The sequence below is a fragment of the Canis aureus genome, chromosome 6 (genome assembly GCF_053574225.1).
Source record: "Canis aureus isolate CA01 chromosome 6, VMU_Caureus_v.1.0, whole genome shotgun sequence".
Classification (NCBI taxonomy): Eukaryota; Metazoa; Chordata; class Mammalia; order Carnivora; family Canidae; genus Canis; species Canis aureus.
The window spans coordinates 190,826-217,699 of NC_135616.1; the positions used below are offsets into that span (position 1 = coordinate 190,826).

The window sequence follows — 26,874 nt, forward strand, 5'->3', positions numbered from 1 at the left end:
CAGCATCATTTACTATAGTTGAGAAGTGGAAACAACCCCAAAGTCCATCAACCAAGGAACAGATACAGAAAATGTGGTGTGTCCAAATATTTGGATGTCATTTGGCAATAAACAGAAGTGAATCAGTGAGACCCGCTACCACGTGAATGAAGCTTGAAAACATAGTAGTGAAAGTGAAAAGAAAGAATCCAGTCACAGAGGTCCACATACCATACAATCCTATTTATATGAAATGCCAGGAATACACAAATCCATAAAGAAAGACGGTAGATTTCTTGCCCAGGATTGAAGAAGGGGAGGATGGAGACCATAGAGAGTGATGACTCAAAGGGTTGAGGTTTTATGTGTGTGTGGGGGAATGAAGATGTTTTAAAATGGATTCTGGCTCCTAAATCTGGGAAACGAGCAAGGGGTAGTGGAAGGGGAGGTGGGCGGGGGGATGGGGTGACTGGGTGATGGGCACTGAGGGGGGTACTTGATGGGATGAGCACTGGGTGTCATACTATATGCTGGCAAATTGAACTCCAATAAAAAAATATACATAAAAAAATTGATTGTAGGGGCACCTGGGTGGCTGTCGGTTGAGTGTCCGACTCTTGGTTTCTGCTTAGGTCATGATCTCAGTCAGCACTGTGGGATTGAGCCTACACATCAGGCTTCCTGCTCAGCATGGAACCTGCTTGAGGTTCTCTTTCTCCTCCCACTCCTCCCACAACTCATGCGTGCTCTCTCTTTCAAATAAATTAATTCTTTAAAAATAAAATAAAAATTGATTCTGGAGACAGATGCACAACTCTGAATTTACTAAAAGCCAGTGAAATGTACATTTTAAATGGGTGAATTGTACAGTATGTTGATTACGTCTCCATAAAATTAGTTTGAAGGCCAAAAGAAACCACTGTTCTACTGAAATGAGCACCCTAGCTGGCAGCCTTCTCCCAAATAGCTGTGCACTGGGGCAGTGAAGCAGGCCCTGGCCCCAGTAAGTTTCCAGTGGGGAGAGATAGAAGGAAAAAGCTGTGCAGGAGCGCTGGGGAGGACGGCAGGTGGACATGGGAAGGTGCGAGCACTGTGAGAAGTGGGAGAATGTGTGGGGCCCACAGAGAAAAGGAAGGAACCAGGACACAAGGATTGCAATTTCCTGTCCAGGCCTCACCACCTTTGCTTACTGTGGGCCCCAGGGAAGGTCACAAAGCTGCTCTGTTCTCCGGCTTTCTTCATGGGGAAAGCAGAAGCAAGTGCTCCCCACTTCATGAGTCTCCCCTCTTCTCATCACAGAAAGTACCTGTGAGACCTTGAATTCTGGAGCCGAGTCCAGTTGCATCCGTTGCTGTCCAGGTCCCCAGGGGCAAGTCTGGTCCAGGCTCTGTTTCTCATTAGGGTCTTTGATGAGCCTCAGGGTTTCCCTAGTCCTCACAGTTATCAACTAAGGACAATAATTAACCTGACCTGCCGCCCTCAGAGGGTTTATGAGGATCCAGAGTTATCACTGGTGGGAAAGAACTCCCAGAGTGCATTACTATGAATTCCAGGAAAAATTTCAGGGTAGATATGATGATATTGATCCTCCCGCTACAGGAGCCATCAGCTGTTTACGCTCTCTCATTAGCATTTGCAAATAGGTCAGGGTCAGGGTTGAGGGCAGCTGGTGACCATAGAATAGAGCTAAGACAAAAGGCCTATAGGGACCACTAGGAAAATGGGAAATGATAAAAATTCATCCCCAAGAACATGAGTCCTGCTTTTCACAGCTGCCTAATTGAGCTCACTGCCAGGAGGACACGTGTTTTCTGCAGATGGTCGTCATTCTGCATAGAAGGTAGAGCAATACCATCTTCACGACCATACCCTAGGGTCTCCCACACCCTGGAAGCCAGCTGTCCAGGACATCTGGGGACACAGGAGAGACAAGCATGGTGCAGCAGGCAGAACAAGGAAAGGCTCCTCCTTTCCTGCTGCCTCAGACAACACGGGGATCGTGTCAGGTGTGTGATGGACAGCATAGGCAAACAAGACATCATGGAGGAGGAAAAGGAAGCAAGAATGAGCATCAGCGGCACAACGGCTTGCCCCTTCCCAAAACAGCTGTGCCAGGACATGCTTCCTGGCTGCTGCTCCACGTGCCTGGAATTGGAGCTGGTGGTGGACATCTAAAGGAGGACATCTGAGGAAGCCGGACCCTCCTCTCCAGTCTCCACAAGGGAAAGGGTGCAGGGGTGGGGGCGACAGGCGCTCACTGCTGGGATCCATTCTGAAGGGCCAACACCAACGTCTGTTCTGATTGGTTGTCCCCAGGCTTACCAATCATTAAAATATTCTGAATATCAACCATACTGTGTAACCTCAGTACTGGAATCGGTTCTTGGTTAGATTGCAAAAGTGCCAACATTTAGTGGTTTGGCCTCCTTGTGGGTCAAACACACTCCTCCAAGTGCAGTGCTTCTTCGTCTGTCCATTCAGACAATTCATTCCAATAAAGGTTCTTTGACTTGCTCCCACTCTTCCTCACTCCCTCAATTTGTATCTTAGATGAGGAACTAAAGCAGGTCAGCTGCCTCAATAACATTCATCATTACTGGGAGAATTCTAGGTGTTGGAGAACACAGACACCCTCTCCAACTGTGATTAATAATCATTGTGAAAAAGAGCTAATATTGACCGAGTGTTTCCCAGATGCCTGACGTAGTGCCATGCACTTGTGAGAGGCAGGATCTAGTACTCTGAGGACAGAGCCAGCCCAAGGCAGGTGAAGCAACTCGTTCTGGGCCACACAGCACCAGTGAGGAGGCTGATCTTCCTTCCCAGGGGCACGGCACCCCAGAAGAGCCTGTCCCATGGTCTGCACAGAGGCAGCAGCGGAGGCAGGGCTGCCATCTGGGTGAGGAGGTAAGACACACGTGACACGTCAGGCACTGCACAATAGGATGCGGGATAGGGCCAGCGTGCACCTGCTTCTGGGCCAGATGCCCATGTGCTTCACCCTTGTCTCTCACAGATGGATCATTTGGACTTACCACTCTTTCGTAATAAATAAGTTCTTGGTAAATGGACTCTTGCAACAAACTTTTGTAACCTCCCACCTGAAAAGGTTACTGTGGTAAAAACCATGTCTGTTCCTGTTGCACATTTTTGGGAACTACAGAAAAATAAATAGAAGTGAAAAAAATCTTCTTTTTATTTATTATCTTGTCTAACCATTGTTGACATTTGGGAGTTTTTAACCTCTAGCCAATTCTAATGCGTCATTCTTTCCTTTGTATTTCTAACTGTTATGAATGATCACCATCTATACAATGCTGTATCTTGCTTTTTAAACCTAATCATTATTACATAAACATTTTCTATGCTATTGCAAACTCTTCAAAAAAACACTATTGAAAATAGTCGTATCGTATTCTATTTAGTGGATAAGCCAGTTTACTTAAATACGCCCTAATCTCCAACATGATTTTTTTTTTAAAGGTTTTATTTATCCACTCATGAGAGAGACACAGAGGGAGAGAGAGGCAGAGACACAGGCAGAGGGAGAAGCAGGCTCCATGCAGGGAGCCCGATGTGGGACTCGATCCAGGGTCTCCAGGATCATGCCCCGGGCTGCAGGCGGCGCTAAACCGCTGCGCCACCGGGGCTGCCCTCCAATATGATTTTAAGTTTAGATGCTCATGTGTGATTTCACTCTAAGTGGTGGTGTTTGCCAACATCTGAGTTCTATGTATCAAGGGATTAAAGTGTCGCAGCTGGTCATGTAGTTTGAATTTGGCTTTTTTAAGCTTTAGGATGAGTTTTAAATTGTACTGAGGTGGAATGAGAGGATTCTGTAGACAATGTCCCTGAATCTCAACAAGGCACTTAGCTAAACCTGTTAGGATACCTTTGTGGACAGTGAAGAAACACAGATCAGATAACTCTACAATTATGTAAACTCACAACTGGTTGGACAACTAAATCCAAAGAATGCTAGCTTAGGGTCCGTGTCACCGTGGAGAGAAGTGTTGAGCGGCCAGGAGTGAGTCTAAGCTTTTCACCTAATCTTCTTTACACATTTTTAAAATCAGTGATACAGGTGAAGTCCTAACAGAGAAGTTTATAAATTATGCCACTGTAAGGGATAAGATTATGTTGGAAAACAAAGATCCAAAAAGGTCTCATCATGTTGGAATATTTGCCTAAAGCCAACAAGATGAAAAACAACCATATAAATGTAAAACAGATAATACAGAACTTAACTGAACTTGGTTGGCAATGAGCTCAGGATGAGACAATAGTTGACAGGCTGCCAAAAAAAAGTCACGGTAGCACAAATAGTAAATTATTTATGGGGCAGAGATGTCACACTCTCACCGACTCTGCTGGTTCAATCCATAGTTCTGAAAGATACATTTTAAGAAAGTTCATGAAAAGTTGCAGGAGGTCAAAGGAAAGACAGTCAAGGGTAGCATGAGCTCTGGCAACATTATCATCTGGACAGCCGATGAGGCAGTGTAGCTCAGTGACTACAGCGTGGCCTCTGAAGCCACTGTGAGGCTGGGACACCCGACTCCACCATCTACTAGCTAGTGACCTTGGAAAGTCATTCTATGCGCCTCAGTGTCTTCATCTGTAAAATGGGACAATAGTAGCACCTCTCATCATCACCATTATTACTATATTACTATTGTTAGGGTGTTATAAGGACTAACTAGGTTAACACCTGTCAAGCACCTAGAACAGTACCCAGATGTGACTGTATGAAAACAAAGGGTGTCTAGGCTGCAGAGATTTAGAGGGGCATGATGGATGAGTTCAAGTTTGGGAAGCTAAAAAATAAAAAAAAATAAAAAAAAAAAAGTTTGGGAAGCTGCCCTGAGGAGGAGAAATCATGCTTTATTCTGAGAAGCTCTTGTGGATCAAACTCAATTCAGTGGAAAGAAAGAGGCCTGGCTTCTTCATAAGTCAATAAGCAGTTAATGTGGACATACTCCCAGGCAGATACAGCACCCGGCGCTAGGAATACGGAAATGAATGAGATACACACTCTTTCCTAAGGGCCCCGATGTCTACTGGGAAGAGGCATGTGAAGGGATAATCACCACAGTATGGGAATAACTGCTTTGGACAATGGGAGGAAGGTGTGATTAAGTCCCCGGGAAGCAGGGAGAAGTTCTGCAGAGGTGGGGCTCTTGAGCTGAGTCTGCAGGGATAGTAGGAGTTCAAGTGGGAGCAGAGGAACAGCATGTGGGACCAGAACTGTCACCGACTATGGGATTATCCAGTGAATGGTGACAAGTTGGTGAAGTTACAGCACCAGGTAGGTGGGGTGGTGAAGCTAGAGATGAGGCTCAAAGAAATATACTACTGATGCACAAGGTCGCCAAGAAGTCAGGATAACCCTAGCAATGACCCCACCCCAGGCCTCCTATTTCTATACTACTGTCTCCTCAAAAGGCAACCACAACCACGGCTGGTTAAAGAGCTTACATGTTAGGTGAGAATCTAAAAGGATTTCATTCCATTTTCCAGTCGCTCTTCTTCAGTATAAACAGAGGAATATCTGCCTATAGAGTAAGACAGTATCATGTTCCTGTGGCACTGACACGCTGGGAGTACCCCAGTGGAAGGACTAGAGCAGGGGCTGGAGCAGCTGGGATCCTCCCCATCAGGACTGAAGATACTATGTGAAAGGGAGCCCCCTCCTGCACATCTACTCAGCTATAAAGGGAAGGAGGAGCAGTGCATCGTTCAATACTTAGCCCCCAAGCTGTCCACTTGATCCCCCTGAATAGTATTGATAAGCGTGCTGACGCATATTATAATTCATAGATATTATGCAATGAATACTAACATTCATTAAGCACGCTACTAGGATGCAGAGATAAGTAGGTCTCCAACACTTTCTGCAAGGTGCTTACAATCTAGCATTCAAGGGTGGTCAGGTACATGGAGCTCTACATCATTAAATGTGAGGGCTGGTTGCTTCTGGTCATGATGGAGTGACTGGTCCTGGGTTTGCCCTCCTATCATAAGCAATGACAAAACTGGACAAACATACATAGTAGATGTTTCTAGGCACTGGACAATGGGCTGAGCGGTATCCCTGAGAGGAGGGAAGGAAATACACAAGATGAACTTCATATTCACCCTGGCACCCTGGGTAGACTTCCCAACCACAGTGCAGGAGGTGGGGGGAAGCAGAACATGGCTGACCTACTGATCTGGGGAAGTCGAAACTGGAGTTTGGGGCTGCTGAAGCATCTAGAGCTGTCAGGGCAGGACCCTGGAGAGGAAGGAGCTTCAGCAGGGTGGGGGCCCAGAAGTTGGTTGTGGGGTGGGGCTTGCATAGATCTCTGGCTGTGGGCTGTGTTGTACACACACAGAGTGAGACTCTGGTGTGGGCCGGCAGTGAGCAGCTACTTTGACACCAAGAGCAGAACAAGACTATCAGAGGTTGTAGAGACACAGGAACCACAGGAGTTCGGGCGTAGCTAGATGGGCTGCACGAGGTATTCCAGGGAGACGACAGAGAGGCCAGGCCCTGGGAGCAAGGCCCATGCTCTAGAGCAGGAGTTACTTTCATCCTGCCCTATCAGAGCCTAAGAATAAGCCTTAACAAGATTTAGGAGAACCATCTGTAGGGGAACTGCCTGCCAGAACAAAAACCAAAACTGGGTTCCAGATTCATTAAAGGAAGACAATATAATTCAGGCTCCCTTTCAGAGTATCAATTACGATGTCCACAAAGAAGCAAAAATTACCAGAAATGTGGAGAAGAAAGAAAATGTGACCCAAATTCAGGAGAAAAAAGGAGTCAATATTAAACAATCTGGGGATTTCCGTTTTTGAACTGGCAAAGACTTTAAAGCAGCTATTTTAAATTTGAATTTAAAGGAAAAAATGATCTCAATGGATGAAGATGGCACATCTCAGCACATAAAGGGAAACTATGAAAAAGGAACCAAATGGAAATTCTGGAATGGAAAAGCATGTTATCTAAAATGACAAATTCACCAAATGAGCTTAATAAGAAATCAGAGATAGCAGAAGAAAGGATTAGCGAAGTTGAAGACAGAACCACAAAACGTATCCATTCTTTTTCTTTAAGATTTAATTTATTTGAGAGAGAGAGAGAGAGAGAGAGAGAATGAGCATATGAGCAAGCAAGCAAGGGGAGGAAGGGGACAAGCAGACTCTACACTGAGCACAGAGCCCAACATGAGGATTGATTCCAGGACCCTGAGATCATGACCTGAGCTGAAACCAAGAGTTGGATTCTCAACCAGAACTTACCCATTCTTTAAAAAGGACAAAAAAACCCCCCCAAAAAAAACCCCAAAACGCTGTACTATCTTTTGGGGCAGTACCAAGCTGATTAACATACATGTAATCAGAACCCGGGAAGAGAAGAGAGAAAAAATGAAGCAGAAAAAACAAAACAAGTGTTGAAATGTCCCAAATAAACCTACAGATCCAAGAAGCGCAGAGAATCCCAAATAAAATAAGCACCAAGAAAACCACCCCTGGGCACATCACAGTCAAGATGTTGAGAGTCCAAGATGTTGAGAAACTAATTCTTTAGTTTCCTGGAATCTGTGCTTTAGGGGGGCTTTTCTTTTTTTCTTGATCTGTCCAAGGTCAAGAAAAAAAATCTTGATAACGAAAGAAAAAACCCCACATTACAGACAGGTAAAATGATGTGAATGAAGACCTGCTCTTCAAAAAGAATAGGAAAACAAACAAACAAACAAACAAAAAACCCAAAAAGAAGAGGGACGGGATATAAGGCAATGGCATCTATAAGTACTGAAAGATAAAAATATCACAGATTCAGAATTTCATGTCCAGGATGTGGCTCAGCGGTTGAGTGTCTGCCTTCGGCTCAGGGCGTGATCCCAGGGTCCTGGGATTGAGTCCAGCATTGCGATCCCTGCACACAGGAGGAGAGCCTGCAGGTGGGGAGCCTGCAGGTTGGGACCTGCTTTTCCCTCTGCCTGTGTCTCTGCCTCTCTCTCTCTCTGTTTGTCTCTGAGGAATAAATTAATAAAATCTAAAAAAAAAAATTCATGTCCAGAGAAAACAAACTTCAAACAGGAGAGCAAAATAAAAACACTTTGTAGATAAAGCAAGACTGTCGGCAAAGCCCGTAGTGCACGGACTCCACCCCTCTCCAGTGTGGCTGGCAGGACGCCAGCTTCCTGTTGGTGAGCACCAGGTGAGCAGAAGGCTGGTGTTGAAAATAAGGAGGGAGCTCCTGATCCCTTTACACTTTTTTTTTTTTAATTTACTTATGATAGTCACACAGAGAGAGAGAGGCAGAGACACAGGCAGAGGGAGAAGCAGGCTCCATGCACCGGGAGCCCGATGTGGGACTCGATCCCAGGATCCCAGGGTCATGCCCTGAGCCGAAGGCAGATGCTCAACCACTGAGCCACCTGGTGTCCCCTTTCCTTCCTATTTTAGTGATAGTCACACACACAGAGAGAGAGAGAGAGAGGCAGAGACACAGGCAGAGGGAGAAGCAGGCTCCATGCACTGGGAGCCCGACGTGGGATTCGATCCCGGGTCTCCAGGATCGCGCCCTGGGCCAAAGGCAGGCGCCAAACCGCTGCGCCACCCAGGGATCCCTCCCTTTACACTTTTAATCAACAGCTCACACCCAGTGGAGACGCAGACCCACAGCAGTGAGAAGGGTGAGCATTGATAGGACGAGGAAGGCCAAGTGCGGCTGGCATGCCCTGGTGCAGTGAAGTCAGCAGTAGAATAATGAAATGCTGTAAACTACCTGGGAAATAGGCATTGCTCCAAGCCCTTGATTCCCTCTCTCATCACCGTGGCCTCACTCCCGGATGCTCCTCGATCTCGCTATGATCTGGCAATAAAGGGTCAATTCCTGGTGAGCAGGGCACCTCCAGGACACGGCCAGCTGTAGGCCTCTGGCTGGCTTCCTTTCCCATTGCTGGTGTGTGGGCCCTGCCCATTGTTAAAAGATTTTTAATATCGCCCTGGAGCTAAGTGGGGTTGCGTCTCAGGGCGGTTGCATCTCAGGCGTCTGGGTATGCTGTTCTAGGAGTATACAGAAGAGGACCCCAGAGGCCCAGGGACACAGTGAAGACCCCACTCCTGGGGCGTGGGGCTGCATTGGGCAGCAGGTAGGGAGACACCGAAGGCCAACAAAATTAGCTTTCCAAATTGGCCTGAGTGTTCAGGGACACTTGTCCCTCTACTATAACCTCCGTTCTAATCCCCTAGGTCATGTTTTTCCCTTTTAAAAAGGGATATTTCATAGCCTTTTAAATAAATCTTTTCAGCTCCACTGATTTGGAATAACACGCTTAGCAGCTTAAGAACTTCTAGCTGGGCCTTCAGCAAGTTGTCTTTCCACAAGCCCATTTTCCCATGAAACGCTGGCACTGGGGTATGGCTGGGCCTCTGCCAGGGCCAGCACTGAGGACCCTGGCCCTATTCTGGGATCTTGGGCAAGCCCTTCCTCGCTCCCTGCACACAGGGACCTGTACTTCATTCCCTCCAGGTGCAATATGGGGATCATTCGAACAAAATATGAGCTCAGAAGACACCAAATGGCCACTCTCTCAATCAGCAGCAAAGAGTCTATTTCAGATGCAAGAAATGAGCATTCCTCCTCTGAGGATGTTTCAAGGGAATCTGTGCTTTAGGGGAGCTTTTCTGTATGTCTGCCCAGGCAGACGGGGGAGGTTATGTTGGCCTAGACAGACAAGAAGCCTCGAGAGGAAAGCAGGGGCCAGGAAGGGGGGGGGGGTGAGGCGGATCAACACAACACACCAGCATAAACGCTGCCGACTGAGGCACCGTGCAAAAAGCTTTTGGAAGCTGACTGCGCATGTTCAACATCAGGCACCTTCCTGCCTCCGTCGGGGCCTTGAACCACAAGCTTAATGAACTATGGTCGTCTGCGGAGCCCTCGATCAAACAGCCTCACTGAGCTGTGAAGGCAATGCCTGCTGTTAAAGAACACGGAGTGGAGCAGTTTATACCAGAACAAAAAGTATGCGTTTTCTCAAACTGTGTTCATTATCACCTCACTATTGTGAGAATCACACCTAAATAGAACCAATGCTCCTTCAAAAACAAAACAAAACAAAACAAAACAAAAAACACTTGGACATTTTGTTTTTTATTATTTCTTAAAGATTTTAAAAGACAGCATACGTGGGATGGGGCTAAGGGGAAGGGTAGAGGGAGAGGGAGAAGCAGAGTCCCCACCGAGCATGGAGCCCGATTTTAGGACCCTGAGACCTGACCCGAGCTGAAGGCAGATGCTTTACTGGCTGAGTCCCAGGCGCCCCAGAACCAGTGCTCCTTTTGGTGTAGATCACCGGTTTGTGCAGCTTTCTAGCAAACCCGAGTGATGGCGGGCAGGCCAGGCAACTTCCAATGTGAGGTGATGGAGAACCCTAACAGTCATCCTGCCAACAACAATCGTCACTGTTCTTGTTGCCCCATCCCCACCATTAACGATCTCCTTTAGTTGAAAAGTGTCTGCTGCAAATACCGCCCTGTTATCTGGGCCTTGTTAGCCTTGGTGACACTAGTTTGAGAACCACGGTTGCCAAGCGCCAGCAAACACATCCAGGCATCTGCGTTCCATCCACAGACAAGCTATTCTGCGTCTTCAGATCAGTGGTTCTTGAAAGTTAATCCATCAGAAGCAGCCGGGGGCTGGTTAGGACGCAGCTGGCTGGGCCCCACCCTGCGCTTCTGGGTCCCAGGCCTGAGATGGAACCAGGACTTGGACCTCCGGCAGGCCCCCGGGGTGAAGCGCAGGCTCTGCTCCGGCGCCCACACTGAGAATCAGTCACTGTACCCTTTACCCCTAGGGCGCCTCAGTGAGCTACAGACATAGGCAAAGTGTGAATGTGATCTGAGAGGAAAGGAGGTCTGCAGACAGAGGGCTCTCAAGAGAATGGGGTCAGGGCGCAAAGATGGGCCAGGCTAACACGACACTCGGACCTTCTCCGGTGATTCCAGCAAACACCAGCGCCACCGTTGGCCGTCCACATTCCGAGGGGCCTCTTACTCTGGCTCTGTCTCCTGGCTGCTTTCTGCCTGCTGCCCCCAGAGGAAAGGCAAGTCTGCTGGCAGGGCCCTGGCAGCCCCAGTGAGGATGCGAGGTGGCTCCTCCCCTCCGCAGGGGTGGCCCCTCCAGCAGGAAAGTGTGTGTACACAGCTAATCTGGTGGGCAGCGTGCCGCAGGCTCTCGGGAGTTCCTGACACCAGTCGGAATTCACACAAGACTCAGCGAAGTCTTAAACAACATATTCCCCCCTCTTTGGAAATCATCACTTCCTAATGGGATAAATTCAAAGGAAAATGTGCCCCAACTCTTCGGCATCCCTTGACACAGGAACTCCTTAGCAGGCGGGCTGGCTGAGGATGCAGGCAGAAAGGGCTTCATGACAGGAGCAGAGGCTGGGAGGCCCCATTCAGGCAGGGCTCATGACTCGCCCTGTGGCATGTCAGGAGCCGGGTCTGTGTTCCAGCAGCGGGGGGTGGGGGTGGGGGGCTGGGTGGGGACCCACACCTGAATGTCCACGTGGAATTATCATGGCCTCTACGGGGCAGATGGTTCTCAGTGATTCAGCCCTTTGTATATCTCGAAGCACCTGACATCTTCCCCTTTCACGTGACTCTAACAAGAATCCTAGGAAATAAGCAGAGCAGAACAGTGACCCTGTCAACAGAGAAGACGACTGATGAGAGAGGTGAGAAGAACCAGTGGGCAGGGAGTTGAAGCGTGTGGGTTGGCCACTTTATTTATTTATTTTTAAATTTTTATTTATTTATGATAGTCACACACACACAGAGAGAGAGAGAGGCAGAGACACAGGAGGAGGGAGAAGCAGGCTCCATGCACCGGGAGCCCGACGTGGGATTCGATCCCGGGTCTCCAGGATCGCGCCCTGGGCCAAAGGCAGGCGCTAAACCGCTGTGGGGTTGGCCACCTTATTGAGACCCTGAGTGGGCCTCCTGCCCTTCTCAGGCCTGGGTTTTGTCATCTGTGAAGTGAAGGGGATGGACAAGATGGTGGTGAGGTCTTCTTACAGATCTCATTCAGGAATGAGACGCACGGAGCCAGGCCTGCCTGACGTCATGCCATCAGTGAGGTAAGTGACACAGAGACAAGTGCTCCCCATGCCACTGAGAAGCCCGCAGAGTACCCCCACGGCCACCTCCCTGACAGTGTGGGCTAACTGGGAGCTCCAGCTGCCCTCCGGACCTGGCAAAGACCCCCAGGGAGGGGTGGTAGGAGAGACCTAGAATATTCTCTGGCTGTGTGCTGACGCCCCAGCCGCCAGCTGCTCACTGGAGAAGAGGAGGCCATTTCCTTTGGCACCTCCTTCGCCAGAAAAACTCAGTGGACACTGCCCCATGGCAGGCCCCATGCGAGATGAGGGATGTGGAAGTGAAGGAGACTCACTGTCCACCCAGGAGGAAGTCACAGTGAGGAGAAGGAGACTGGCTGCTACGTCCCACTGGGCGGGTTGTGCTCAGCCAAGGGGCCACGTCCAGCCACCAATGAGAGCACAAAGCCTGTCCCTGGAACTGGGCTGAATCAGCCTCGAAAAAGGAGTGCCCTTTGATGACCTACACAAAGGTGCTGGCTAGGGGCCAGTGAGCACTGTCTCCTTCCAGGTGAGTGCAGGATCCATAAAACTTTAGGGAGGGTCAGACTTAAACATTTTTTTCTTTCTTTCTTTCTTTCTTTCTCTTTCTTTCTTTCTTTCTTTCTTTCTTTCTTTCTTTCTTTCTTTCCTTTTTTTTTGGAGAAAGAGAAAAAGCACAAGCAGGGGCAGAGGCAGAGGGGGAAGCAGACTCCCCACGGAGCAAGTTATCTGATGTAGGGCTCGATCCCAGGACCCTGAGCCCCCCCGGGTGCCCCAAGAAGGGTCAGACTGAGAGCAGCTCCCATGTAGACATCATCCTCCACACACAGAGGGGACAGCAGATGCACATGTCTGACCACATGAAATCAGTGAACCCCAGTAGCTTCCTATCTGTGATGTGCTGGTAAATGACCACTCCCCCATCTGTTCAAGATGGTCACCAAGGCCAACTGGGCCACATCTCAGGCACAGTGATCTGACTCGCTGGGGAAAATTAGATGAACACAACATGCCCTCAAGAACCAAGGGGTTCTCAGCCGAGGGGAGCGTGGGAGAGGCAGACACAAATACCCATGAGACATGGCAGGGGATAGCTGATGCTAGAAGATCCAGGTTCTGGGCTGGGAAAGAACCGACAGGGCAATTCAGAGGAAGAAAAGACCATTCCCAGCTGGGCACCAGTAGGTCCTCCTGGAGGACATGGCTAAGTCTCAAGAAGGCCCAGCTCTGGAGTGCCTCCCGCCACAGGCGCCGATCATCTCACTGTAGCCGGTTCTCTCCATTTTAAAATGGACCATTTGCCCCAAGTGCCTCTCAGCATCATGAGGATGAAAGGAGAACTGATTTAAATGCACCAAATACACAGTTTTGTCATCACTCAGAGAAGAGACAACACCTGAGGGAGAAGGGGTGCGGGGGCCACCTGCCCGATGCGGGGCCACAAGAACGCCTCCTGGGCTCCCACTGGCTGCCATTTTTTTTGACTTCCCACAGCTAATTTTATTGAAGAGACTCTGAGAAGAGTAAGTCAGAACATCTAAGTCCTTCTGCATCAGGAAAATGAAAGTCCCCACCAGAGAGGTGTCTTCCCAGCCCTGAGTAACCGCAGCAGCGCCACATACAGCCCAGGCCCACTGTGCTCAGCAAACACTCCTTAACAGAAACCCATGGGCTCCCTCCTACTTCCCAAGGGGCTCTGCATTCCCGCTCCATTTTAATGTGTAACCACAAGCCAGAGTGGGGCAAACAGCATCTGCTATCATCCCTGCCCAAGGTGGGGAGACCAAGGCTCCCAGAGGGCAGGTGAGGTCCACGTCCCCAGCCAGCACTGTCAGAGAGAGCCTGGACCCTCCCTCCTCATCCCCCCACACCGGGGTTCTCAGAACTGTTCCACAGCCAGTCTTCACCCCAACAAATCACCTTTCCTAACCTGAGGGAAGAGCTACTATGTGCTGTTCAGGGTACCTTCCCGGGAATGTGTCACTTAGTCAAACCCTTTCATCCAGGGAGGTCCTAATTTTACTCCCAAATGGACTGGTTTATTCCAGTTCTGAAAGTGGTTTTGTGCATCCCAGAAATAAGTATCATGGGTTCTCTGCTACTTTTACCAAATAAGAAGTGACTTGGGTTCAAACCTTCAGTTTGGTTGTTTGGAGTCATTGCTTCTCAGAAGAAAGTGAAGGTACAAACAGCAAACGGTATTAGGAATAATAATAATTAAAAAAAAGGAATAATAATAATAACTATTATTATTACTTTTTTTTCTACTTTGGATACTTTTTTTTCACCATGGATACATTTTTCTATTTTTTTTCATTTATTTTTTATTGGTGTTCAATTTGCCAACATATAGAATAACACCCAGTGTTCATCCCAAGTGCCCCCATCAGTGCCCATCACCCAGTCACCCACACCCCCCACCCACCTCCCCTTCCACCACCCCTAGTTCGTTTCCCAGAGTTAGGAGTCTCTCATGTTCTGTCTCCCTTTCTGATATTTCCCACTCATTTTTTTCCCTTTCCCCTTTATTCCCTTTCGCTATTTTTTATATTCCCCAAATGAATGAGACCATATAATGTTTGTCCTTCTCCAATTGACTTATTTCACTCAGCATAATACTCTCCAGGTCCATCCATGTAGAAGCAAATGGTGGGTATCTGTCGTTTATAACACCATGGATACTCTTGCCCACAAAGTCAACTATCAGTTTTGACAGCCGGCCTGGCTGCACGAGGGGGAACAGGGGGCAAGCTCTTAGCTATGGCCCCAAGGAGCTAGAGCTGGTTGTGCTGATTTGGGGTCTGAAATCTGGGCTGGAGTCCCAGTTCCAGCCAGGGAGCCCCACATCCCTGTCCCCCGGATGTCCTCCCACTATAGCCACACCAGACAGGTCAGTGCCTTTTGTATGAGCCTGTGACCTTCTGGCCACGGGCAAGGAGAGCAGAGGAATGGGGCCCCAGAGAGAAAGCTGAAGCCCATTCAAGGTCAGAGCTACCCTCCCTTTTCATGACCCACCTCAGCCCCTTGGCTGACCTACTTTCTAGGGAATGTTTTCATTCTAATAAAAATTCATGGTTCAGAGGTTTTGGCAGAAGGCTAGAAATCACCCTCCCCAGCTCTGTGGAGGGGTGCCTGGTGACATGCGCTCAGGCCAGATGCTCAGAGGCTCCCCCTAAAGTGGCAGGAACCGGGAGTGGGGGGAAGGGAATGTCAAAGGACTCCCAACTCCTGCAGGGAGCAGTGGGTTAGTGAAGAAGAGCCCTGGGGCCTTGAGCACGAGCATCAGTGTAGTGGGGACAGCTTTGATCTCTGCGGCTGGGACAGTGGTTGGACACCCTGAGACACCTGTAGCCTTCCTAGGACACCAGGAGGTCAGGGCATCACAGGACCTGGGGTCCGAGCCACTAGCTGGACGGTGCATGCTGAGGATGGGTGTCCTCTGTCACCAGGAGGCCGGGACATCATGGGACCTGGGGGCCAAGGCACTAGCTGGATGGTGCATGCTGAGTATGAGTACCCTCTGTCCACACACAGGCAGAATGGGGCACGGGGCGGGGGAGGCGGCGAGCTGACCTGGAGCACAGGGCTTGTGCGGTGGGGAGCCAGCCGGGAGCCCCGAGAAGGCAGGAGAGGTGCTACCGGTGGACAGCGGACAAAGATGATGCCAGAGCAAGTTCTCCAAGCAGGGTTCTAAAGCCACGGGGTGCCGAGCTGGGAGAAATCCTGGTGGTCACCTCCTCCAGCCCCATCTCATACAGCTAGGAAGTCTGAGTCGGGTGGCTGTGGGGTGCAGCACGATTAAGAACCAGGCTACCACCCCCACCCCTGCCTGGCCAGTGGTCTTTGTAGCACCGTGCGGCCTCCTCCAGGGCAGGACTCCAGCCCCGCGACTCCAGTGCAGCCAGGAAGATGCTCCCGAAGGACCGTGAGCACTCCTGGGGCTTCTGCAGCACCCACACCAGCCATCCCAGCCACACATACCTTGTGTGAATAATGCTGGTCAACGATGCGAGCCAACCCGAAGTCCCCAATCTTGAGCACAAGGTCCTCTGTGCTGATGAAGATGTTGGCGGGCTTCAGGTCCCTGTGCAACACATTGGCCGAGTGGATGTACTTGAGGCCGCGGAGCAGCTGGTACATGAACAGCTTGGCGTGCTCCTCTGTCAGCGTGCCCTGCTCCAGCAGCCGTGCCAGGTCGGTCTCCATGTACTCCTGGACGATGTAGGCCACGCTGAGCTTGAACAGCTCGCCCTGCAGGTCTGCACCCTGGGGTCCCAGCACCTCGTACACCTTCACGATGTTGTCGTGGTCCAGGCGCCGGATGATCTTGATCTCTCGGAGCGCGTGCTTCATGCTGCGGGCATCACTCAGGATGATCTTCTTCACGGCCACCTTCCGGCGGGCCCTGCTGTCCACGGCCGATAGCACCAGCCCGTTGACGCCAAAGCCCAGGGGCTGGAAGTCAACAAAGCGGCCACCAAGGTCGTACCCGTAGACACTGGCGATGCAGTCCCCCTTCTCAGCCATGGTCGCTCAGTGGTCAGGGGCTGCCTGTGCGAGGAAGGGGTGGTCGGCAGTAGCCAAGTCCCAGGGCGCGGCCTCCCTAGCACACCTCATTCTGTCAAGTCCCGGAGCCGAGGGCTGTTTTCTCTCATGACGGTGTCACAGCCGCTGGCTCCCCGGGGACAAGAGCGGCATGCGTCCATGCCTGCTGAGCTGCGGAGAGCGAAGGATCAGACCAGCCCCCTCACCTGCGCTGGGCGGGCTGCGCCCCCCCGAAGCCCAGGGTGGCTCATGTTTCTTTCCAATGCAGCATCTTGGAAAGAAAAAACAGTCTCACGATCTACAGAAAGGTCAAGTTTTCCACCACGACGAACCTCAAGGTAAGAGATGCAGACGCCGTCCTGCCGGCGTCCCGCGTGGGCAGCTGCTCCTTCGGGTGGCCATGCAGGGTCTCGGCAGGCCGCACTCCTGAGCTCATGAAGGTCCAGACTCAGCTCAACACAGCCTCTGGCAGCTCGGGTGCCACTCTCCGTCCTGAGCAGGAGGAGGAGATCCCAAGCAATGGCTTCTGGAGGCTTCCGAGGGCTTCCATCTACTTCCTCCGGTCCCCTTGCTTCTGCGACCCAAACCAGGCTGCCAAGCACGGGCCAAGAAAGCCGAGAAACCCACCACCTGCCTGGAGCTCCTCGCAACGAGCTGCGCCTGAGGCCTCAGAGCCGGGGGGCTCCCCACGGCCACGCCAGGATCCTCCGGGGGCTTCAGCTCGAGCAGCGTCCTCCGTTGCCCCCGCCTTCAGGCCGCCTTGAGCAGGACTGGGTGCTGCCGGGCTCGCAGAGGCTGCAGGAACGCGGCATCCTTCAGACCATGTCTCCTTTCCTGTCAGAGAAATAACACTGGGTAAATTTCCACTCCAGCTTCCAACACCTCCCCACGTGCGTGTCCTTTGTGAACCAGCCCGAGTGTCATCTGATCTGTCCAGCCAGCTGAAACACTGCTTGCTCAGGGGATTCCAGGCTTTGCTGCTCGGCCACCCCTGCGTGTGCAGTGCTCCTCTGGAAGAGACAGAAGATGGGTTGATTTGATGGGATCGTCAAGTGGTGAGTGGGGTGCCGAGTATGCAAATGCCTCCCCCCAAAGGTTGACGTGCCCACGTGGTGGGTGGGAACAATCCACTCTGACTTGTAAGAAATCAACTTGTTATGCTCTCCAAACACCTACCTCATGACTAGCTGGGGGGGTTGCCAGTACAAAGTTAACTAGTTGTAGGCAAAAATAAAAGGTCGATGACTTTGTTTCTCTCCTTGGACCCCTTTTCTTCCCTCGTTTGCAAATGTGTTTGAATACCTTGAGAGGAAAAAAAAATGAATACCTTGAGAGAATCTGCTGCACGTGGGTATTTAATTACGTGTATCTCTTGCTTTTCATGGAGGTGGCACGAGCACACACACTAAATAAGACGGCTCTCACTGCCCCCCGAACAGAGGCCTCTGTGCTCTGGACTGGCCTGTGAGCTGTGCAGGGAGCTGGACACAGCAAGGACTAGAATCCTAGCCTGACTGCACCCTGGCGGCTGCTGATGCAAATTACAGGCAGAAGACCCAAGTAGGGAGAAGAAACCTGCCGAACAGACAATGTAAATTCAGGCCTCTCGGGTAAAGGCAAGGCCACAGCTTTAAAGGTGGGGGCGTTTTTTTATTTTATTGTTTTATTTGTTTAAAGATTTTATGCATTTATTTGAGAAAGCGAGTGTGTGCAAGTGTGCAAGAGCAGGGGGCAGGGCAGAGGGAGAAGCAGACGGGAGCTCAAGCCCAGGACCCAGGATCACAACCCGAGCTGAAGACACATGCTTCACCAACTGAGCCCCCCGGGTTCTATAAGTTTGTTAAGTCCACAGACACTCGGAGAACCAGCCCTGTACCACTGGGTACCCTGCCCCAAGGAGTGATGTAGCAGGGCTATTTCCTAGTTCTCATCATCCTGAGGGGCCGTGTGGGGATGCTTTCCTATCTGAGCTTCGCACAATTCTGCACCTGATAGATGAGGTGAAACAACAGTCAACTCCATGTCTGAGATTCAGTGAGCAACTGAGGGGAAATAGATGATCTGAAATAGTCCCTAATCAAGACTCCTAACTCTGGGAAACGAACAGGGGGTGGTAGAAAGGGAGGTGGGCACGGGGTGGGGCTGACTGGGTGACGGGCACTTGATGGGATGAGCACGGGTGTTATTCTATATGTTGGCAAATTGAACATCAATAAAAAATAAAAAAAATAAAAAGATTCAAGACACAATGGTGAGAAAAAAAAAAGAGAGAGAGAGAAAGAAAGAAATAGTCCCTAATCAGACCCCTCTGAAGGCTGCTGATGAGACACATTTACAAGGGCCTGGAATACAGAGACTACTCAACAGATGTTAGCCAGTGATGACTTTGGTCAAAATTCCCTTGCACTTGAGTAAGACGTACCTACTACTCTAATGCTTTGTCAGGATCTTCAGCAGTTCTACTCTGCATGTTTTTATTGGTTCCAGCAGCAAAACAGCCTTGGTCTTACAGAAGTTCAGACTGGGGCCCATCACTGGGGCTGGGGCTGGGGCTGGGGCTGCCCTCCCTGGCTAATCCCACTAAGAGTCACCCCTGGCCATTCAGCGGCCAATCATCCTGCCGAGGGGGTCCACCAGTGAGTCATGGACACCCAATACAATGCCAGCACTTCTGCTGAGAGAGAAGGATTCTGGCCTAAGTCCTCACTTTGCAGATGAGGGCACGGAGGTGCTGAGGGACACCAGCTCGGTGCTTCGGGCACAGACAGCATTGACAAACGTTCGATGAATTGAGAAGTGAGCACTATTCACTCAGGATTCCCCGCCAGTTAGAGACGGCGCTGGGACCACCCTCTGAGCCCCACTCTGCAGCCCATGCGAGGTCCACCCCCTGGGTACCGAATGCCAGGGAACCAAAGGACCACCCAGTGCCCCATTCCACCTGACTCCACTGCCCGACAGCAACGGAAACCACGCCGGAGCTTCTTTCTCTCAATACCCACATGCCCGGCCCAGCTCCCAAGGGCACAGCAAACAGGCAGTTATATCATGTCACTTTATGAGAGGAGACACGTAAGCCTTCCTCCTTTGCCCACTCCCACTGGGTTGTAAACAGACAGGGCTGAGCACCTGAGCAGGGACGAGGTGACATCACCGGCAGCAAGAGCAGGATTTGTTCCAGATCAGCTGCAATGCAGATAATCTGTGAATAATTAAGAGGTGCTTTATTTATTTTTAAAACTCCTTCCTCTTCCTCTCACACGGGGGAGGGCCTGTCTCCCTGGTGCATGTGCTCATGCGTGCGGGTGGCAAGTGGTCTCCTGACGCGCCGTCAGCTCTGTGGGCAGGTACCAGCCACCCTGACCCCTAAGTACACTCGTTCGACTCCTGCCTCCCAGTTGGTTCCACCTTCCTCCTTCCTGAAACGTCCTCTTGCTTCCCGCCCACTCGTCCATCACTCAGCACCCAGATGGCATCTCCCTTCCACTCCGGAGGACCCGTGCCTGGAGTGTCCCCCGTGGATCCTCGCGGCTCTGAAGCCCTGCGGGGCCCATGCGCACTGTCCTGACACCGTATGCTCACCTGGGCTGCTACTTAGCCCTCACACGTGTCCATGTCTCCGCTAGACTCTGGCCAAGTCCCAGGCACAAAGCGGCGCTTAGACAGTGACTGAGCTGGGAGGAGCCTGAGGGGCATCCGTTACGTCTGCGAGGTGGTCGTGCCCACACATCCTATGCGGCCAGCCTCCCCTCCCGCGTCTGCTGCCTCCATACAATTTGCTCGGAGGGCTCCTCTCACGAGGAGCCCCAAATGCACCTCGACCCTCTTGGTAGGACCTTCTGCTCAGGGGCCGCCTCTCGGAATTCCAGCACCAAGCAGGAAGCCCTTGACTGATGGCTTCTCTGTGCCCCGAGTTCACAGTCACTCATCTCACCTCAGCCCTCTTGACTTTCCCAGTTTCTAGAATGCCTCTGTCATTTCCACTATGAACCTGTGCCTTTCTCCACAGGTGGACTGATCACCCAATACCTGGCATACCTAAGATGTCTTGGCCTTGTGATGCGCTGTTTGCACGACACATGGGGGCGTGGGGTCGGCAGCCCTGAGAGGGGCAGACCCGGCACCTGGTGGTACCCACTTGGGCAGAGCACTGCCTGGCAACTTCTCGGAGCAAAGCACAGCCACTCTCCATTTGAATTTGGCGGCTCCGAGCTGCTTTGAATCAGGACAGATTTCAAACTGGGAAGTGGCATCCACCTTGGAGGAAGGGAGGGCTGTGGTTTCAGGGGCACTGGAGCAAGAACTCATGTAACTCCAAGGCTCCAGGGCTTCGTGGCCAATGTCGTAATAAGATGCAGGAGTACCATTATCTCCCCCGGGACCCCAGCATTGGCGTGTTACCTTCTCAATGACTTTTCACAGACTCTCCTGCAACACTTCAGTTGAAGCCAGTTAATCATCCTCTCACGCATCCAGCCTTCTAACGTGTGGAGGCAAACCAGAGATGAGACGGTCCGTGCTCACTGTGCCTTGCTGGGGTTCCTTGGGATCTGGTTTACAAAGCAGCTTTGGAAAACCTAAATTTAGCCTCAACTCTGTAGGCTGAGAGCCTCCAGAACCTCGTGCTGCTGTTGACTTTCAGCACAAACGACAGCCCCCGATGAGGTGCTGGTATTTCACAGGCTGAGCCTCCTTTTCTCTCCTAAGCACCCAAAAACTTGCAGGAAATCCTTTCCAGGACAGGCTGATGTTTAGGCTTGAAGAGGCTGCACACTGCAAAATTCTAGGTGGCACCATTCCCATTACAGTCAAGACTGTGTGACCCTGATCACTATAGTCCATGTGCATCACATCCCCTAGACGAGAGATCAGCACATTTTTCCCATAAAGGGCCAGAGAGTGAACACCTAAAGCTCTGCAGGTCATACTGTCTCTGTTGCCACGACTCAACCCCACCATAGCACAAAAGCAGCCAGAGATGACACCCAAACGAGGACATCGCTGCATTTAAAAAGAAAAATTGACAAAAATAGGAGGGAGATGGAGTTTGGTTAGGGGCTGTGGCCAGTTGAGCCCTTCTCCAGACTAGCTTATTCTGAGGCGGCATCAGTGAGCCATCACTCAGACTTCCTGACTCCTCCTGTGCGGTCTCCTCGTCCTGGATTCAGTCCTCCTGTTGCTCTGCACGACGGTCCTGCCCCAGGCCTGCCTGCTCCCAGGCTGACGTCGGCTCTGGTGTTCACACGCACTCGCCCTGAACAGAGGCTTCCTGGACAGGAGGAGATGGCGACACGATGGAGACTCGGACTGAAGGGTCACCACAGGCCAGGAGCCGCGCCAGGGATGGCGGCCTGAGTCAGACTCCCGGGGAGCTCCCGGAGGGACATCAGGCATTAGGAAGTGACAGCTCCAGAGGCGCACCTCTCAGCACCAACATCGGATCCGAGCCCAGGTGAGGCATTCTCAGCGCAAGCACCTAGCCCCGTGCAGCCTCTGGGCGCAAGCAAGGGCCAACCTGTGACAGGCACACTCTGTGGCTCTTCTCCAACGACAGCAAGAGGCGGCCACCTCTTCAGCTATGGTCAGCCCCGCACAGAGAGCATGTTCATGGCCCACTTTGTGGAAATGGAAACTGAGAAACAGAACATTAGAACGAGATTAAGAGTCGGGGGAAAAAAAAACAAAGACCAGGAGACGGCACATTTACACGTCTGTGATGCTGCCTTCCAAGCAGTTCTTGACCTCCTGTTACGTGACCCTCAGAAGCCAGAGCCCAGGTTGCGGGGACCAGCCGCCCAAGACGGGGACTGAACCAAGCGTTCTCACAGCTGCCTGGCTCCTAAGGTCCTGGGGCCACCTGCCTGGGAACCATTGCCACCTCCCCCGAATGGCCAGACAGCTGGTGCGGGGCAGCCATGAGCAGCTCCGCCAGCCCAGGGGAGACTCGGGGCGGCTCTCAGGAGGGGGTCCTCGGCCGCAGACAGCCTGCGCCATGGGATCCGCAGCAGGTCCCCTCGTCTCCCCCAACTCCTGAGCAGCCCCAGTTGCCACGACCAAAATGTCTTTGACGTTGAGAGCTACCTGTGGTGGGGGAGGCACATGCTCACGCCGGCTGAGACCCCCGGGCCTAGGCAGCCGTTCCCAGCAGGGGTGGTAGCTGTGTCCGGGGGTCTGCTCGGCACCCAGGGCTCCGCCACCAGCCTCTACCCACCAGGTACCAACAGCATGTCTGCCTCCTGGGACATGTTTCCAAGACCCGGAGAGGCCGCGGCACAGCCCACACCCTGTCCATTGAGGGCCTGTGTCAGAATGTGGTCAGCGGCACCCCTTGGGCAGCACCCAGTTTTGGGGCAGTTTTAGGATCCAGTTCTGGATGGGGGGTCTCACGGGAACGCCTGCTGTGGGGAAGGGTGCTCGGGAAAAGTTCTACTTCCCAAGAAGAAAAGCAGTTGTGGGAGCAAGTGATGTTGGTGCTACAGCAGCCACGGTGAGAGCACACGGGGACCGAGGCCGGCACGAGAGTGGGAGCTGAGGTCCTGCAATGCCCCGTAGCTGCACAGACTTGGCCATGGCTGCCTGCAGCTTCCTCGCCAAGTGAGGCTGCGAAGCTCGGCTGTTGTCTGGCACGTTTACTTTTTTCTCTCACTTTTACTTGACTCTGAAATTATCTGCCTGGCAGTGCCTGGCAGGTACCTGTCGTCGGGGCGAGAGATGAAGAGGAGCAGAGCACAGGGCCCCCGACCTCGGGGAGCGCACAGTGCTTCTGGAAGAGGAAGCAGGCGATGACATCACAGACACTGAGGAGCCCTTGAGGTGACTTCACGATTCCCACACGAGTGCAGGACTTGGGACCTGACCCCAGTGACCCCCACCTCCCTGGCCCAGGTCATCGCCGCCACTTCGGGCTGCACTTGGACTCACCTACCTGCTCACTTCTGAGAAACGGGGCAGCAGACACATGAGACGTCCACTGTCAGATTGTTAGAAAACGGTTGTGGCTTCCACTGGGGGGACCTGGCTGGGGACGCCAGTGGGCACCTCACCAGATGGCCCCAGAGCGACACCCATGGAAGCTGTTGCAAGGAGCCCTCTGAGGCGCCCACAGCAGCAAGCTCAGGTGCAGGGCCCTCGGAGGTCGGCTGGGACAAGCCCACTGCAGTAGGTCCGCGCTGGAGGGCACGGCCCTGGATCAAGCCCTTGGCACCTCCGAGGTGGCAAGACAGGAGCCCGGCCCTCGATGTTGACAGTTCTTGGGCCCGGGGTCCTGCGTCCTCGCTGGTCTGACCCTCAGCACGCAGAGCCTGATAGGGCCTCGCAGGCGGCAGGAACGCCCTCTCTCCGTTCTCGCCACGTAGCTCCAAAGTCCCATCCCGCGTCTGACAGATGGGAGGGCCGCAGGGAGTCAACAGCAGGCGACGGGGGGTTACCCGTGCTGGCGCGGACTCGGGTCACGACAGAACAACCCAGTGGAAACTGAAACTGTCCCTGAAGCCCAGGACAGAGAAGGATCCCCCCAGGAGGAGTCGGCGTAAAGGTGGAGGTCAAGCCGGATGCCGGACGGGGCCCCAAACCACAGGGTGACTGGAAGGCACCTCCTCAGCAACGAGGAAGGGCTGGGCCTGAGGCCGTGAGCGCTGGGTTACCTGTGACCATGAGCACAGCCGGTGCCACTCTGCGGCAGTGGGGCTGCTCCTGGAATCAGGAGAAACAACTTGCCCCCGCCTGCAGCTTTTTTTTTTTTTTTTTTTTTTTTTTTAGACGTTGTGTTTATTTACTCGTGAGAGACACAGGCAGAGGGAGAAGCAGACTCCCCACGGGGAGCCTGATGCGGGACTTGATCCCGGGACCCCGGGGTCACACCCTGGGCCGAGGGCAGATGCCCCACCACTGATCCTGCCTTCTGGGTTTCAGAACGCAGTGCCAGTCCGTGCCCCAGGAGGGGAGCCAGCCGAGGTCGTGCAGGGGTGCGGGCACTTTGCCGCAGACGCTACCGCCCCTGCTGCCACCTCAGGCCACATCTCCCAGGCCCAGCCTGTCCTGCAGCTGCCACCGCCGCCGCCAAGCACCCGGGTCACCCACGCAGCCGGCAGGAAGCCACGGAGCCGAGCCAACGCGTGGTGACCCTGTGTGTCAGGCAGGGCAGCAGGCCCTCGGGCAGCCTCCCCGGGATGTGCACACACTTCCTGTCCTGCGACGCAGTGATGCCACCAGCTCAGCCCGCTTCCCTTTCACAGCCTCTCCAGAACACACTAGGGGACGCGAGAAGCAGTGGGGAACCTGTCTGTCTTCATCTCTGAGACGGAGTTGACGGTGGTGCTGCGGGGGGTTGGGAGACACAGCCGAGGACTTGGGGCTGTGACGTCACCTCTTCCCCCAGCGCCAAGGCCAGGAGCACCCCGTCCAGCCTCTGCTCTGCCCTTGCTCTTGAAATTCCATCAGCAGCAGGAGAACAAGACGCTCAGGCTCTCAGGGAACTGACACTGTGGGCGAGGTGCGGGCACGGGTCCCCTCGGGTGAGGTGTGGGGTCCCCGTGGGTGAGGGGCGGGGTGAGGTCCCTGCGGGTGAGGTGTGGATGTGGGGTCCCCACGAGCGAGGTATGAGGTCCCCTCGGGTGAGGTGTGGATGTGGGGACCCCGTGGGCCCAGTGGTGGCCGCAGTATGAGGTTAGCACAGGGTGGAAGAGGGGAACCAGGAAGGGGGAGAGGGAGAGAGGAGGAGGATGAGGAGAGAGGGGAGCTAAGGGAAGAAAAAGGGACCACATCCACCCCAGAGGCGACCGCCTGCCTGCCTACCTTGCTGCTCGGCTGCCCTGAGCGCTTAGCACGCACAGACCGTCCTCACTGCCTGGGAGCCTTAGACACACGTCCATAAAGTCCTTAGTGCAGAAAATGCGGCACCTTGACAACAGCGGCCGCGCGGCCAACACAGCACCGCGTGGTGGCTGCACACACATCACCCTGGGCGGTGGCCGAGAACCCACAGCCCCCGGGTGCAGGCCGCCCTTGGGACACCAGCTGGATTTCACCTGCCCCGTGCAGTGGGCTGGAAGCCCGGGCCGGGGCGGGCACTGGGCCAGTGGCAGGCTGGAGCTGGACGGGTACGCCCTCAGGCCTTCTGCTTCTCCCTTGCCCTGCACACACCTACAAACGGACTTCAGGATTTACTGGGGTTCAAAAAGCAATAGCACAAACCAGGCTCCATCTCCTCGTTAGGAGCTCCCCCGTGCTGGGAAGGAGAGCGCAGCTGAGGGTCCCCGCAGGGGGCTGCCCGCAGAGGCTCTCCGCCACCACCAGGCCTAAGGAGCACCCGGCCTCCCAGCCCTGCTCCGGGAGGCCCCTCGATAGCTCCTGCCTTCCTCCCCCTCAGGCCTGGTCCTCTCACCGGGCTCAGTGGGGTGACTGCCCACTGGGGGTGGGACGGGACAGGACCACCAGCTTCCACGAGAACCTTCCGGATGGAGAAAGGTTGCTCTTAAAAACCAAAGCTCGGGATCCCTGGGTGGCGCAGCGGTTTGGCGCCTGCCTTTGGCCCAGGGCGCGATCCTGGAGACCCGGGATCGAATCCCACGTCGGGCTCCCGGTGCATGGAGCCTGCTTCTCTCTCTGCCTCTCTCTCTCTCTCTGTGTGTGACTATCATAAATAAATAAAAAATTAAAAAAAAAAAACCAAAGCTCAATTTTACCAATGACAAAACCATTTTCTTTTTTCAAGCCGCAGTGTAAACTGGTCTCACTTCTTACTCATTTCAACCGCCTAAACTGCAAATTAGAATCCCAAGTATAGGAGATGCAGCGCCTTGGGGCAAGGCAAGGCCGGGCCGGGCCTCAGGACGCAGGAGAAACACGACGTGGGGGTGGCAGGGGGAGCCAAGGGCTCAGGCAGGAGCTTGGGTCCACGGTCAGCAGGGCCACCCAGGCCACCCGGCACGGAGAAGGAGGTCTCCAGCCAGGGCCTGCCCCCACCCCGCCCTCTGTTTACTTCTACAACACTATGAGGGTCCTCGGCTTCGAGGATCCACGTGCTGGTGTCTCCCTGACACGACTGCACTAAGGGACGAGCGCCAGCCTTACCCGGCCCCCAGGACCCAAGATCCACCCCCCGCTGCCGGAGAAGGTGCCGGCCGGGAGCTCCCGATACCTGTCCACCCCGTGCCTGCGCCCAGGGTGCCCCCTGCCCGTGCACGCGCTGCCACGTTCCGCTCACTGCCAAGGC

At 53.1% G+C, this 26,874-nt stretch overlaps 1 protein-coding gene and 1 long non-coding RNA gene across 6 annotated transcripts in view; one reads left to right on the forward strand and one right to left on the reverse strand.

Annotated features, from left to right (window-relative positions):
• The window catches only part of MAPK4 (mitogen-activated protein kinase 4), a 148,754-nt gene that overhangs the window by 39,921 nt on the left and 81,959 nt on the right, over positions 1-26,874 (reverse strand). For 3 of the 5 annotated variants that reach the window (XM_077899752.1, XM_077899755.1, XM_077899754.1), the window contains exon 2: positions 16,098-17,495. In XM_077899752.1, the coding sequence (XP_077755878.1) occupies positions 16,098-16,643 (546 nt within the window). In that variant the 5' untranslated portion in view covers positions 16,644-17,495. Of the gene's footprint in view, positions 1-15,689; positions 15,870-16,097; positions 17,496-17,837; positions 17,964-26,874 lie in introns of those variants that run through there. The other 2 variants (XM_077899753.1, XM_077899757.1) reach the window with 2 other exon arrangements.
• Positions 11,517-17,917, forward strand: LOC144315365 (uncharacterized). The gene is made up of 4 exons (XR_013381051.1): positions 11,517-11,714; positions 11,802-12,116; positions 12,442-12,645; positions 13,611-17,917. It is a non-coding gene; the product is annotated as an uncharacterized LOC144315365 (long non-coding RNA).